Source organism: Rhinopithecus bieti, unplaced genomic scaffold (assembly GCF_001698545.2).
Source record: "Rhinopithecus bieti isolate Rb0 unplaced genomic scaffold, ASM169854v2 scaffold_20175, whole genome shotgun sequence".
In the NCBI taxonomy this organism is placed as follows: domain Eukaryota; kingdom Metazoa; phylum Chordata; class Mammalia; order Primates; family Cercopithecidae; genus Rhinopithecus; species Rhinopithecus bieti.
In genome coordinates this window covers 2,075,429-2,091,630 of record NW_016809984.1, presented here as the reverse complement: position 1 = coordinate 2,091,630, position 16,202 = coordinate 2,075,429, and the positions used below count along the sequence as shown (strand labels likewise).

Sequence of the window (16,202 nt, the reverse complement as noted above, 5' to 3'; positions counted from 1 at the left end):
TTTTTGTTGCATTAAATTAAACTCTTGTGCATCAAAAAACACCATAAAAATGAAAATGTAAGCTACAGACTGGGGAAAGACACAGGCAATGCATATAAATGCTTTTTTAAAAGTGTGAAATTTAACATTCCTCAAAGTTGCTAATGAAGAGGCCATAGTAATGACCCCTGAAGACAACTGAATCTCTACTGCCGCCCTGCTGGTCACTAGAGGGCAGTGTGAGGCTCTGACTTACTGACCAGGACACAGAAGGTGATGATGGAGCAGGGGTTAGGTAGAAAATGTATGGACTAGTTTGTTTTCCTACTTCTGATCCTTACAAGCCAGGAGACATGGGAAAATGACTCAATGTCCCTGAGCCTTCCATCCATAAAGAAAAATAAGAATGTTTGATATGCAAGATTGTTGAAAAGCTTTAAGCTACATAACAAATACAAAGAATCAATTGCACATCTAGGGCTCATTGGTCACTCTTGTCCTGAAGTTACCCAGGAAGTGACAAGCTGCAAGAATATGCAGCAGAGAAGCGGGCACTCTCAGGGCACAGGAAACCTGGGCTCTGTTGGTTGGGAGAGCTCTGCGCTCAGTAGGACACAAGACATGCCTTCCAAACAACTCAAAGCTTCCCTTGAAAGAGTGAAACCTGGGTGGGGCCTGCAGCTCTCAAATCAAAGCTAAGGCGGGAAGTATATATACAGAATGTCAGTGACTCTACCAGGCTGTGCCAAGCTGCTGGCGCAGAGATACAGGGCCGAGTCTCCCATCTCTGAGGCATTCACATTCAGCTCAGAGCTATAGTTAGGGAACTGGCGACCTGAGAATCGATCAGGGAAGTTGCCTCTTCCTCTCTCTTCCTTGCTATCATACTCAAAGATAAGCTGGGGCCCCTGACCCAGGGTCTGTTGGTGCCAGTACACACTGCTATGCCCAGAGATAGGAGAGCATCTCAGAGTCACCTGCTGTCCTCTCGTTTTGATCAGGTGTGTGGGACTTTGGGTGACTTCAGTGTCCACTGGGCCTGTGGGAAAAGGAGATGGAAGATGAGCACAGCAGACAGCCTGGAGACCCTCCCCAAGGTAAAGTGGAGGACACAGGAGTGGGAAAGCTGAGAATGGGGCTGCTGTCGAGTGCACAGGACTCACCTGCTCCCAGGAGACAAAGCAGTGCCCAGGAGAGGAGCCCGGGGCCCATGGCACAGTGGGACAGGCAGCACCGCACCTGACGCAGGGCTTGGTTCTCCTGGGATACAGTTGAGTGAGTTCTTTGCCTTGATTTTCCTGATGGGAGGGATATCCTGTGATGTCACTGTCCTGTGTCCTCCCAGTGCATCCTTCCTTAGGTCTAGTGCTCCATGGACCCTCTACCTGTCCTGCAGAGCTGGAGGGATGGGTGAAGGCAGAAGCTTCTGAGATGGTACAGTTGCTCCTCTGCCTACACTGTCCCAGCTCACAGGCTGCCTGATTGCCGTATCACCCTCCTCCCACCTAGTACTGCGGTGCTCCATGCTGGAGCTCACACACCTGCTCATCAGCGGAGGGTGAGGAGCCTGTGATTAAACGTCAGGTTCCAGCTGTTCCTTGCAGTCCTCACATCATCTTTCTGATGCTAGATTCACTCCAATGTTTCTAACTATATTTTCTTGTCCCAGGCAACATTCCCAGCCCCTTTCCTCAGTGACTGGTGGTGCAGAGTTCCCAAGACTTAGTCTGATCAGATCCAAAGCAGACCTGAGTTGTCTGTAAATTATTAATAGTACAGATTCCCCAGAAATAATTCGAGTACTTTAACAGCTCACAGCACAGAGTTTGGCTTATAGGAGACAGGACAGCAGAGGGAGGTAGGGTCACCATCTGTGCTGGCTTGCAAAATCCATTCCCTTGGCTCCCTTCTTTCTGGGTTAAATTTCGTGGTGCCTGAAAGTAGTCCCACAGTAGCCTGAATGCTTAGCACCTTAGATATTTCTTTCTGCAGATATCTTAGCGAATGACTCATAATTTTTATGTTCCATGAAGTCCTAGAACAGGACACAATTTTGCCAAGGATTTTGCTACTTACAATAAGAATGGCATTTACTTCAATTTCTGATACCTTCTTTCTCATTTCTCCATGAGCCCTCACCAGAACTGCCCTTAATTCTCTATTTTCAGCAATCTAGGCTTTTACTAGTCTGCTCCTCCCAATTCTTTCAACCTCTATCCATTAGCCACTTCTGATTACAGCTGCTTCCACATTTTCAGGTATTATAGCAACAGCTTCACTCTCAGTACCATATTTTCTTTCAATTTCTTTCCTATTGCTATAAAGAAATACCACAGACTGGGTAATTTATAAAAACAAGTGGTTTATTTGGCTTATAGATCTGGAGACTGGGACGTCCAAGATCAAGGGTCCATAGCTGATGAGGGCCTCCTGCTGTTATCCAAGGCAGAAGGAAGGGGAAGCAAGCATCCGAAACAGAGAAAACAGCTGAATTCATCCTTTTTATCGGAAGACCATTTCCGAGACAACGAATTCACTCCCACAATAAGGGCATTGATCTCTTTCTGAGGGCAGACCCCTCATGAACTAATTGTAGCTGTTCCACCTCCCAATACCATTACATTGGCGAATTTCAACGTGAGCTTTTGTGGGGACACGCAAGCGTAGCACACACATCTACACCGTGAGTCTGTATTTCCACTCTTAGGTCTATATCTGAAAAAAAAACAAAGAATGCGTATATCCACAAGAAAGAACTCCACAAAAATATTCACAACAACTTTATTCATAAAGGTTGAAGACGGGAATAACGTGGATATCCATCAACAGGAGCATGGATAAAGAAGCTGTGGTATATTTATGCAATGGAATATTCGTCATAAGAAAGAATGACCTACTGATACAACAATATGAAAACACTTCAGAAATACTAATTTTGGAGAAAATAACTCAATAAAATATGATTACATTATATGAAGCTCAAGAATAGACAAAGCTAGTCAATGGTGATAAAAATGGAAAGGTTTTTATCTCTGGGATAGAAATTAATTGGAAATGAGCATGAGGATGCTTTCTTGAGTAATGGAAGTTTTTTAATAATAATTTCAGTTATTATTGCACTGGCATACGCATTTGTCAAAATGTACCAGGATGTCCTTGTATTAATATTTGTGTTTTACTCTCTATTAATTATACCTTAATAAAAGTATTACTAAAATTAAACAGCTAAATTGCATAAAAGGTGGGAGTCATATACAAATGTATGCTTGTATTCTGCACAGCCCAGTTTAAAATGAATCACACAAAATAAGAAAAGACAGGAACGCACCTATCTGTGTAAGATATGGAGAATGTGAGAAGTGCTCAGTGACTGAAATAGGCAACATTGAAATTTGGCAACAAAATAACCTCAAGTGACCAGTGGGCTGGAAAACAAGTGAGGATCAATATCAAGGAAAGCTGTAGACAAACAAAAACTTTCTAAAAATATCTTAATGAGCTGTTGAAATTCTGAGAACCATGAACTGTTATACATTTCATAACTTGGGAAATTGGGCATCCGTCAGTCTCACAATCGAGCATTTCCTTTCTTTTTGACTTTCAACATATTGGCCAATAGTTGAATTGATTTTTTTGCCCAGCAAGTAGACTGCTACCCTCTTTGTGAGTTGGGTTCTGGGAGACGCGGCACTCCCCCTTTGGCAGCCTCACAGAGGGGAGTTGGGCACAGCACAGACACACGGGGTTCCCTGCACGTGGGGTTTGCAGTCCCTGTATAGCCCAGCTATGGAACACCCAGTCCTGCAGTTAACGGATACCAACTAAAGAAACCTTGCCTCTAGGTGTCCGCTTTAACTGTAAGTGCCAAAGAGGGATACAGGCTGGAGAAAAATTAAACGTTTGCTCAATATTATTCTGTAATATTTTACAAGAGAATCAGTTGAGGAGTTCATGGATTTTCATTCAAGCCAAAGTCATGATAATAGCTGAATTCTTCCTTAATCTACCCTGAGAGGACTCAGACGCTGCTCTATGCCCACAAATACTTAGTAGAGACTCATTTATAGTCTCTTTGCGATAATTCTGCTAGTCGATTATCTTCAGGACTAACTGGCACAGTTTGGTGCATCTACTAACATTTTCCTTCAGTAGTTTGTTTACTTAAGTGTTGTAGAAATTGTTCTCAATATTTTTTTGGCCTCCAGAGAACATCTGCTTGGTGTCCAATGGAATCTGAGCCAAGGTGATGTTATGAGTACTACTTATAAACTTGCAGAATTCCAGATCACTCAAGCAGGTTAAAGCTGTTGCCTGGCGAGACCTGCAGGGAAGATGAGGTGCAGCAGAGATGCACTGAACTCAGGGCACAGCCCACCCCTCACTTTTCCCTTTTGCTCTGAGGCAGATGCTCCTCTGCACCTGCCTGGACACCAAGGCTGCCCAGCCAACATTCTTCAACTGTAGAGCTCATTAAAGATGAGAGGGACGTCCCACCGCTTGCATAACTGTAGGTAACCTAGCAATAACTGAAAACTGCTGCAACATCTGCATAATATTGGATCCAAGCCCTAATTTTTCTTTACTATTTCCCTCCCATGCTGCTCTCCCAGAAGCCCCAGAGCCCTTTAGCCCCCAGTGGACCACACTGCCATCTTGTGGCCAATAAGTGAAATGTCATCACCGTTTCTTCCTCAATGGCCCAAGGAATGCTGGGCAATGTCTGCAGAGTGAGCCGCCAGAATATTCCAGAAGTGCCATCCCGCAGGTTTTATGAGCAGTTTCCCTAAACCCTCATCCCAACACTAGTTCTAACCCTGATTATTGCATTGAGTTACCAATCTTAATATCCCACCGTCATTCTGAATAACTCTTATCACATAGCTCCAGTTATAGCCTATCTTTTTCTACCTTAAAACTACCATCTAAAGAAAGAGGAACAGAATGAGAGGAATGAAAGAAAATAATATTTGGTTTAAAATAGGAAGAAAACACAGATGTTGAAGTATAAAGAGATTATTTAATCTGAATCACTAAAAATAAACAAATGTCCTTCAATAATGACAGTGTTATCCCAAAAGTATAGATCAGCAAAAGATGAAGTCAAATGTGTAATAATAAAAAGTAAAATTGAAATATACAAAATGAATCCTCATATAAGGCAATAAGCCATAGTGGAGGGAGCAGTACCTAATGCAGTAAATAAGGATGGATATTATTAAGACCAGCAAAGGGCCTGCTACAGGAAATGATCACATTATACAATGCACATCCACTGATCTGAGCACCAAAGAGGGAAAAAATGATTCTGGAAGAGGCAGAGGGCAGTGGTAGCTGAGAACACGCTGGTGCAAAATAGTATGATAAGGAAGTAAATCAGCCAGGGGACTGTGGAGTACATGACTTTTCTTTCTCCTGTCTCCTGTGACAGCTGAACTGGACCATTTTCCTCTCTAAGAATTTGCTCCTGCACCCTGAGTTAGATGCCCCTGGTATTTGCTCCACCTCAGCTTCCCATGGACGAACTCCCTCTCCCTCCTTGTTGAGCACGGTCTGAAAGAGAGGTCATCTCTCCCTCCCCTTCAATCCCACAGTACTGGGGATTGGCACAGACTTCTCAGTTGGCACTGACTTCTCTCGTGGCATGCTCACATGCCCCCTAACTGTGGCTTTTCATTTCCACTAGACTGAAAGTAGGATATGGGCAATGAAACTTAATACCTTTATTATAGGAATGCATAAGTGACTGCTTTCAAAATTATTGCTCTTTCTTTCACTGCCTTGGATTATATCTGAACAGGAAAAGAGGCACAATTTCTTGATATGAGTTAACCACAAAAACCTTCCCAAGTGCCAAAAATAATATAACTACCAAAGGATTGCTCTCCTCATTGGTGCGATGGAAAAAAAAATACTTTAATGGAGACCCAGAATTCAGTCCCCTTCATCCAAACATCATTGTATGGCCTCGCTCTACCTAAGAGACAGGGAGAACCATTCCTGTGCCCTGCACCTGGCAGGAAAGCCCTGCTAGAGACTGTGGGGAGTTGGCGAGGATGAGTCCTGGTGATTCCACCCCCAGAGCAGGGATTCTCAGGCGACTCTGGACAACTTTCAGGGACTGAGATGGAGAGTGGCCATACTTAATCTTGGAGGGGACAATAATTCGGGTGTGACCCTTCTGACCTCTCAGCCTAAAGTAAAAGCAGAGTCACTCCTAACTAGTGTGGAGCTACTTAGCTATGACTGGTGAGCTGCTTAGTTTCCTAAGAAAAATAGTCCCTGTTTCAGGATCTGTCGGAGCCACAGAAGAATAGGAAGGCCATAAGTGATTCACAATCTCGCTGCCTGGCCATCTCTGTTGCCGATGACTCCAGCATCTGAGTATTCCATGCAGGAAAGATAATTTGTAAATAATGCACTGGTTCAGTGACACCTTTAGAGATATTCAAAATAGTTGTCATGTTTCAGACTGGCATGATTGTAGGAGACACAGACCTACAGAGCAAGATAATTTGGAGGTTGAATAGAAATAGGAAAAATGAGGACCCCTTAGATAATGGCTTCTAGGAGCAAGAGTAGAGGAGAGGTGAATTCTGAGCCCTTTTGTCCCCACAAGACATGGCACAACAGGGGCATCAGAAAATACTCCAGTGATGTGCTGCTAAACTGGGTGTCTATGAAGGTGGGAGCATGGCTGGTAGCATTTGCTAATTTCTGTTGTACCAGCATCCCCACCATGGCAGATTTCAAGCAGCCAACATGGCTTCACTGAATGGGGAGCTGGGAAGAGTATGCATATTTGGCTCTTCTGAGTCATACAAGGTGGGTCCAGCACATCCCTAGACTCAAGAGCAAAGCTTTCAAAGTTCTTCAATGCTTCCTACTCAACACACTAAAAATGAGGCCACAGCAACTATAGCAAACCTCATTATTTTTCATGATAGGATCGGAGTGTGTGATCCTGGGTCTTAGAGTGGAGAAAGGGATGTTTGTTCAGAGAAAGAATTTCTGAGTCCTCTGAAGCTGCAGAGATCACAGAGCAAATAATTATACAAATAATTACGGTTGGAAAGCTGCTAGTCTTTGACTTGAAGTAATTGTAAAGAAATGTTTCTCCTGCTTAAATTAAGAAAACAGAATGATTTCATTGAGTAGAATCCCTATTCCTTCCTATTTGATCATTAGTAACGTCTGCCCTTTGCTCCTCTTGCATGTTCATTCTCAGTATAAATTGGAAGCCCTGCTTGCTTTTGTTACATGTCCTTGCAGCACCATTTACAACTGTGGACTGTGTTCTGTTCAGCCTCAGTGTCAGCAGAGCTTGTCCACTGTTAGAACCAGGTGTCTCAGGAGTCATGTGGAGGAAGACGGCAGCCATTGCAAAGAAGTTCTAGGAAGACAGAGCATTCCCATCTGTGCCCTGGCCTTACTCAGTCCCAGGAGACACAGGGCACCTGAGCAAGGAGCAATTTGATGGTAACACACAATAAAAAATGGGTCCAGAGCATCTCCCTACCACAGACTATCATTCTCTGGGGAAAGAAATTTGGGGTCTGTACCACGACGGTTTCTTATCAGTGAATTTGGAAAGGCTATGATGCCCCTCATAGCTATGAAAGACTCAGGGCACCTCTAACATGGCTGTGTCTGGGACACTGAGTCCCAGATTTAGAGAACTGCTCTGTCACCGAGGACTCTCAGAAACTCATGATCCATAATCACATCAGCTCTGACCAGTGCATTCGCTTTCATAGATACAAACTGCAGCATCACCCACAAACAGGTGGAAGATTCTATTACAATATAATCATTGTACTTCTATTTATAACAAGTACTATATAACAATACATAATATGAGAAATAAAATAAAAAGGAATAGGATCAATATTATAAATAAAACACTAACTGAGTTAAAGGCCTCAGAAAATTTATTTCAAATCAAATGCGTTGGACAGCAATGAAAACACTCAGAGTCTAGAAATCAGATTTCCTGAGGGAATCAAGGTGAACTGGCAGCAGTGGCGAATGCATGCTTCTGTCTATCAGGACAGCAGCAATGGCAAATGGAAACAAAATAAAGGATGTATGTGGCTTAAAGTAGGCAGAAGAAATGAAGTCTTATTGTTATCATGACTCTATTTATCAAGTAAGGACCATAAATTTGTAAAGATCTTTACTTCAAACAGGAAGAGATGTTTGATATTTTGTGGCAGAAAACTTCCAAGGTGACAGGGATAGAGGCTTCAGAAGAAAGATCTTCCTGGGATGTAGCCTCAGACCTTCCAGATGCCCCAACGTATGCATGAGAAAAGCATGTTTCCTGCTTTTGACAACCTCAAGTATGTGGGCAGCACCGCAGTCTCCAAGACCTATAGAAGATGCATGTCTGCCTTGAAGGCCAAGGCTAAGACACCCACTCCTTGCTTGGAGCAGTGAGCTGGTTCCAAGGACTCCTAGAGTGCAGTGGGCCGTGATTGTTTTCACCACCTACATTCGCAGTCACTGTGTTTCAGGAATGAATCTGTGGTCTCTTTCTACCCAAAGGACAGCCGATGTCCAAATCGACTTCTTTCCCACGAAAAGTGAGGAGCAAAGAGAGGCCTCTGTTAAGGGTCTCCAGGAGCTGCAAGGAGAGAGAAGGATGAGGTTTCTGAACAGGAAGGAGGTGACTGTGCCACGCTGTGGCTAAGCTGCTGGCACAGAGATACACGGCCGAATCCCCCTGCTCTGTGCGTTCGATCGTCAGGGTGGAGACGGATCCCTCAGGCCTCTCTGCAGAGAAGCGATCACTGAGCAGCCCTGATTTGTCTTGCTGAGCTTCATAACTGAAGTAAGTCAGAAGCTCTGGGCCCTGCCCCAGAGCCTGTTGGTACCAATAGAGGGCTGCATGACCCGAAATTGGATCACACCTGAGAGCTACCTTCTGTCCCCTCTTTGAGACTTTGTACCTTGGAGACTGGGAGACTCCAGCACCTGTGTGATCTGTGGAAATAGAATTCAGCAACAGAATAAGGGGCACATTTGTAGTCATCAGACACACACACACACACACACACACACACACGCCTACACACAGAGAAAAAATGAAACTACTTGGTGTTCAGAGGACTCACCTGTCCCTAGGAAACCCAGGACCACCCAGCAGAGGAGCCTGGTGCCCATGGCAGGGTCAGGCCAGGATGGGGGCGTTACCAGATCAGTGTCACTGTGAGCAGGAGCAGAGGATGACGGACGTCCTTGTCCCCACAGGGCAGTTCCCACAGTGACATCACTTCCTCTCTCAATCCCCAGGACATCAGGGTCACAGCATTTACATTAGAACACACCTGGGTGCTGCTTTTAAATATTTATAAACTCCCTTTTAACAACATCAATGCATTTCTCATTGCTTTGGGCTCCCATGCTGTCTGGTGCCAGAGGCATCATGCTGCATCTCTGAGTTCATCTTCTCGTCCTACAGCCGCTCCTCTGTCTGCTGGGCATGTCCTGTAGGATGTGCCAACAGCATCCCCAATACAAGGTACCAAGGCATGAGCTCATTGTTTTTCCTGCAAGTCAGGGTCCCCTGTGCCATCCTGATTCACTTCCCAGCCTCCTCCATTCCCCCAGTCACACGTGCCCAGTGGGACATCCCATCACATGGGTTCCCTCACGAACTGCCCTCACACCTTTCTTCTGGGATCTTTTCCCACGTTTGTTAGCTGTAATTCAGAAAAGAGACCTTGGTAGCACACTCACAGCAGTCATTTTTCATATTCCCCTTCTAAAAGTTTTTTTTTTTAATCAATCTCACCTTAAAAGAAGGAGAATGATAATTGAGCTAATGGTTATTTTTAACCGCTATCTTGACTTACTGTTGTTCTCCATCTATTCCTATGGGAGGTATTTCTCTTTTTTTCTGACTGCTTTCAAAATCTTCTCTTTGTCCCTCATGATCTACAATTTCCTTATGACTTGACTGTCTTTTATATTTGCAAATTCATTTTGATTCTGGAAACTCTGGGAATTTTAGGATCCTTAAACACCTCTAAAAATTCCTCAGCTAACAATCTACCACAAATATCACCTCATAACCTTCTACCTATTTTATCTGTTTGTGAAACATCAATCATATGCAAGAAAAAATGGAAAATTTTGAAAAGTATGAATATTCTAGTATATGGGAAAATCCATTTTTTTCCTTGTTCTTTAACTTTTTCATATTTCACTTTTAATTTTCTGTGCTGCATTCTAGATCACTCCTGCAGATCCATCATTGATATCACTAAACATCTCTTTAGGAGGAGCTGATCCACTGTTGGACTTTCCATTTTGTTTGCAGTGATTGTATGAGGCATTTCTAGATATATTATTTGACAATTTTTATGAAAGTTGATGGTTTCAGGCATTCTCTTTTCCTTGTTTCAGTTCCCCTCATGTTCATTTAAATGTGGCTCTCCAAACTTTCATATCTCAGAATGCCAAAATTTCCAGTCTTCGGGTTTGCACTTCAAATGTTTGTTGCTTGTGCTCATTGTGTTCCTCGTTGCTATCTCCTAATATTCTTCACACTGGGGATCTATTTGTTCGATGGGAGTCTGTGACATTCCAGGGAGGCCTGGACTGAGTGTGAACAACACTAAGAATCTATCATTTTTACAGGCATCTCCAGTCTAACTCACAAATGTATAGGGCCTAGAACTGTCTGCTGGAAAGACACCCACGGCAAAGGTTGGTTAGGTCAAAAATGCTCTCAGGACACTCCCAAGGAAAGACTCAGAATAGAATTCAAATTTTCTCATTCTTTTTAATAAAACTCTTTTCATAAATAAATCCCATTAAGTCATGTAGTTATCATGACATTTTCTTCCAAGAGGAAATTACATAGATAGATAGATAGATAGATAGATAGATAGATAGATAGATAGATAGATGCATACATATATGCACCCTCTGGGTGGAGGGAGACTTCAGACACAGGATTAAAACAAAAGTTAGTCACCAGTGTCTGGAACATCTACACACAAATTGTGTCCACATTCCCCTGGGCAACACGGGTGTCCCCCGGAGAGGAGTCCAGGGACTGTGGCAGGTTGAGGCAGTTGTGTGATCCAATGCCTTAATCTGGAAGAATCCATCCTGTGCTGGATTATTTTAAGTCAATTTTGCCAAGGTAAGAGCCTACATTTCCCAGAATGCCATTTCTCTTACCATTCTAGGTTAGAGATGGTCAAGGATATATTTGGTAAAATTTGGAAGACAGATGTAAAACAGTCACTATGACAATTGGTAGGTCAGACAGTGAGAGTTAGTGACCAGCAGATACAAAGGCATCCAACATACCTAGGAAGTCCTGTTCCTTCTGCACCCTGTGTCCAGTTCATCTTCCCAAATGCTGGCAAACAGCCACCAGGCTGCCCCTAGTGTTTGGCAGTGCACCTGCAGGGGTGGCCCCCATAGAGAGGGAACAGCTTCCCCAGAAGCAGGTCTCCTTGGCCTTTTCCTGTACTCCCAGCTCAAGGTTTCACTGCATGGCCTGGCATGCTCTGATCCTCTCATGTCCCTGCCACTCCAGCCTGTCTTGCCCAGACCTCCAGGAGCCCTGGCTATTGACTGGCTCCTTCACCTTCTGACTTCTCTCCTCAAGACCTTGTCTTCCTCAGCTCCTCCCACAGATGCATAGTCTAGTTCTGATCATAAATCTGTTGCACTCTCAAACTTGTAGTGGCCCTGTTTTATTGATAATAACCTAATGGAGATTTTCTTACCAGAAGTGGTTTCAAGGAACGATGTATAAGAATGGAATTCTAGAAGTGGTTTTCTGATCTGTCTCGATTTGTTGTGGGGAAAGACCCTGAAGGAGAGCACAGAGACCTGGAGGAGGTCAGGTGCTGCAGCCACAAGAGGAAGCCTTGACCAAGGTGTGGACGCCAGGATAGTGATTCCCCATCAATTTCCAAGACTGACCTGAGCCCAGCAATCAAAGGGATGGGATTTGTTGTACTTAATGCTAGATCTCTGCCAGGTTAAAGTAGATGTAGTGTGTTCCTACTATTGGGTCATCCACCCACTCATCATTCACTCAACCTCTCATTCACTCATTCATCCTCTGTGAAATTGGTCACCCCACATGCCAGGCACCAATGTTGGTAAATGCAGCAGGCACAGCCTTAGCTCTCATGGGCTTAAAAACTGAGTGGAGAGGTTGGGTGTGGTGGCTCAGGCCTGTAATCCCAGCGGTTTGGGAGACCAAGGCAGGTGGATCATGAGGCCAGGAGATTGAGACAATCCTGGTCAACATGGTGAAACACCACCTCTATTAAAAATACAAAAAAGAATTAGCTGGGCTTGGTGATGCATCCCTGTAATCCCAGCTACTCGGGAGGCTTAGGCAGGAGAATCACTTGAACCAGAGAGTCAGAGGTTGCAGCGAGCAGAGATCATGCCACTGCACTCCAGCCTGGCCACAGAGTGAGACTGTCTCAAAATAAAAGAAAATTGGGGAAGCACAAAAATAATCAGAACAAGTATCTGAGAAAGCCCAAGTGTGCTAAACGTTACTAACAGACACATGATTCTACAGGAGCTTATGAGAGGACAGTTGATTTCAGCTGGGAGTGGAGGGAGTGCTTCCCGCAGGAGGGCTGATCATGCTGAGATCTGAAGCACAGGTAGGAGCTGGCCACTAGACAAAGGAAGGCTCCAGCCCAGGGGAAAGGAAATGGCCTTTTAAGTCTTTGTGAGGGGAAGGAAGGAGTCACAGAAGAGGGATTCCTCCGAGGGCTGCAGTAGAGAGGGACAGAGAGGTGGGGGATGGAGGGTGACTGCCCAGATTGGAAAGGTGGGCCACAGGAGAGACCACGTGAGGGTGGGGGCTGGGGGAAAACCTAGAGAGAGGAAGCAACACATTCACCAGGGAGAGACTGGAGTCTAGATGGATGTGAAATACAAATCCTGTTTCATCCTGGGGGCCCCAGACTCAGGATGATGAGTAAAAAAGTAGGAGCTGGGGAAGTCCTGGCCCTACCCAAAAGGGAGAGCTCAGAGGATAGACCAGAGAGAGCAACAAAGGAAACATCCGAGGACCTGGAGCAGTCCAGGCCTGGCTGAGACTGCCTGCAGAGGCACCTGGCACAGAGTGAGGCTCATACTGTCTTGGCCACCTGAGGCCACTCAGGATTCCAAGGTTCCTGTTGCAGAAAACTCTGCCCAGGTCATCCCTGAGTCTTGGGTGGGGGAGGAGGGCAGAGCCTGCCTGCTTTCATGTGCAGAGAGGAGACGGCCTTGTAGTGCTGTGGAGTAACCGCAGGCACAAATGTACACAGATGTCTGGGAAGGAGCAGCCGACTCCAGTCTGAGTGGGAAAACCTCTGTGTTTAATCTGGAGACATTGTAGCCATTGGGGACTTCTCCTTTATCAGTAGTACCAGCAGCACCTGAGTAATGAATCAACCTCAGCCCCATGCCTGGGTCTTGTCGATACCAGTACATGAAGTTATGGTTCATATCCTGGGCACACTGTACTGTCATGCTCTGTCCTGTCTTCAGGACTTGGAATTTTGAGGTCTGAGTGACACCAGCATTCACTAGACCTGCAGAGAAGAACAAAGCTGATGCTGTAGCCCCAATGGAAAGGCGCTGGGCCTTGAAATCCACGCAAGGGGCCCTGCCCAGGACCCACCTGGCCACAGGAGAGAAAAGGCCGCACAGTACAGGAGCCCAATGCTCATGGCAGGTGCTACAGGACGGAGGGGTCTTCTGGGCCTGTGTGTTGATAAAAGGGGAACAGGAGTCTGAAGGGAGTAGTTCCAAGACCTCATTCTCCCTGCCTGGGCCCCAGAGCCTTCCTGTCAGGAGAGGCCACGCCCATTCCCCAGATGGTCAAATTCAAGATAAATGCACCAGTGAACAGCTGAGAATGAGAAGAACACATTCGTCTGAATTGAAACAAGTCTATCAGATTTCATGATCTTTTGCGTCCAGACTTCTGAAACAGTCTAAGTAGGAACCCAGAGGGCCTTTCACCATCTATTCTTTATTCTTTCAAGATTGGCCACTGGCACCTCGAACTGCTGTTGGTATTGACAATAAAATAGGGAACAAAACATCCACAGTTTCTGAAATGATGAGTTTTACAGTCTAGAGCACAAGAGAAGTATCCATTAGTCACCCAAAGTCATGGAAAATGACAATGATATTAAATCTATGAATACTAATGCATATTATAAGCTGTGAGCTTTTACAATAAGGAGGTGCAGCCTAGAAAAACTGTTGAAGGAGTGTCTCCCTAGAGATGGTCATAGTTAAACAGAGATTTGGAGAAAGAACACAAAATAAGAGACTTGTGTTGACCCAGAGGATACAGTGTGGAGTGGAATGGCCTTTGTTGGGAGGAGCGTGATGCATGAGGAATGGCCTGAACTGACACTTCTGTGGTTGATGTGGAGATGAGGGTGCAGAGGAAGGGAGAGAACAGCTGGGAGCAGACATCACGTGGAGAAGGCTGAGGACTGACATGAGCGTGGTGTAGGGAAGAAGGAGTTGGGAAGGCCGTCAGGGAAAAGAACATAGACCTGTTTTGTCAATGCTGTCTGCAAATACACAATTTCAAATGAACCTTCCTTTCTGAGAGCAACTGAGGAACCGGACTTCTGAGGCCAGAGATGCAGGAGGAGCCTGGAAGAGAGACTGCATCTACTCACATTACGGTGATGGTCGTTCCCTCGTCCAGCTGAGACTGGCCTGGGGGAAAATCTCAGCACAGAGCAGGGTTTCACACACACAGGGCTGCTCAGAGCTCTGAGGGCCCCAACCTGGGCAGTGTTGGGGAGAGGCCTATGGGACAACATCATCCACTGCCTGAATCACGGTCTCGTGAAGACAAGGCCACCTATATCTTCCACTGAGCTTTGTGTGCAGAGGAAGGTGGCTGTGGGGTGAAGGCTGGTGCAAGAGGGCACAGAGGTCTGGGAGAGGCTTCTGACACCAAGGCCACGTATTTGGCTTTGAGAGAAAGTTACAGACCCTCAGGGATTTCTCTGTAGTGCTGGCTGGGACGGATCAGCTGTGCACCAGCTTCGGCTCCTATTAACTCCCACACATGTAGTCATGGATGGCAGTCTCAGGCATCTCTGTGCCACTTCATGTCCTGCATTTGTTCTTTAGTATCTTGGGATCTGGTTGTCCCAGCTTCTGTGAAGTCTATCATAGAAGGAAGTTGAGTGCCCAGTGAGGGACCCAAAAATGTAGACCTGAGGTAAAGGCTTAGGCTAGGATGTGGGGAGCCAAGGAAAAGGCTTTAGGGGACTCACCTGCCCCCAGGGGGCAAAAGGCCACACCACTTAGGAGCCTGGTGGTCGTAGCTGGGTCAGGGAAAAACGGGGAAATTACGGGGAGGTTTTTCAGCTTGTGTGTTGGGGACATAATTCCTGGAGGTCAGTAGAGTCAACTGGTGATGCCACTGCCCCTGCCAGCCAGTGACTCTGCCCCCTGCCTGCTCTTCCTCCCTCTACCTGCTGCAACCTTCAACCTACAGTCCAGTCATAAACCTTCGCCCATGTGGTCTCTGCTCCTGGCTGTCTTTCTTCTAACAGGCAACAGCCTGACAAGGTTTGTGATCATTTCTCCTCTACCTACCTGTCCACCGTCAGCTCCGGGTGTCCACTTTAGGGCTCTTTTTAACAGGCTTCTTCACTGAACATATGTGCTTCCCTCCCATTCCTAGGTCTCTATGTTGTTTTTCACAGGAGATATATTTCACGTACATTTATTCTTAGTGGTGAAAATCCAAACTTAAATTTTACTAGAGTAAATTAAGAAAAACATGTTTAGCCGGGCGCGGTGGCTCACGCCTGTAATCCCAGCACTTTGGGAGGCCGAGACGGGCGGATCATGAGGTCAGGAGATCAAGACCATCCTGGCTAACACAGTGAAACCCCATCTCTACTAAAAATACAAAAAATAAGCCAGGCGTGGTGGGCACCTGTAATACCAGCTGCTCGGGAGGCTGAGGCGGGAGATTCGCGTGAACCCGGGAGGTGGAGCTTGCAGTGAGCTGAGATCGCGCCACTACACTCCAGCCTGGGAGACAGAGCGAGACTCCGTCTCAAAAAAAAAAAAAAAAAAAAAGGAAAAACATGTTTAGACATTTATATGAGAAAATAGTTTTTGTCTACACACAAACAAAATTGTTTTTAGTTTTTGTTGCATTAAATTAAACTCTTGTGCATCAAGAAAACACCATA

The 16,202-nt window shown here is 45.4% G+C and overlaps 3 gene segments (V, D, J or C); all 3 read right to left on the bottom strand.

Moving 5' to 3' along the window:
* Positions 1-674: 674 nt before the first annotated feature.
* On the bottom strand, positions 675-1,269 carry LOC108541493 (T-cell receptor beta chain V region CTL-L17-like). The segment is given in 2 exon segments: positions 675-1,018; positions 1,143-1,269. Coding segments are annotated over 2 exon segments (393 nt in total).
* Positions 1,270-7,961: 6,692 nt separating this feature from the next.
* LOC108541522 (T-cell receptor beta chain V region CTL-L17-like) lies at positions 7,962-9,263 on the bottom strand. The segment is given in 2 exon segments: positions 7,962-8,961; positions 9,093-9,263. Coding segments are annotated over 2 exon segments (522 nt in total).
* Positions 9,264-13,131: 3,868 nt separating this feature from the next.
* On the bottom strand, positions 13,132-13,748 carry LOC108541492 (T-cell receptor beta chain V region PHDS203-like). The segment is given in 2 exon segments: positions 13,132-13,550; positions 13,640-13,748. Coding segments are annotated over 2 exon segments (468 nt in total).
* Positions 13,749-16,202: the final 2,454 nt, after the last annotated feature.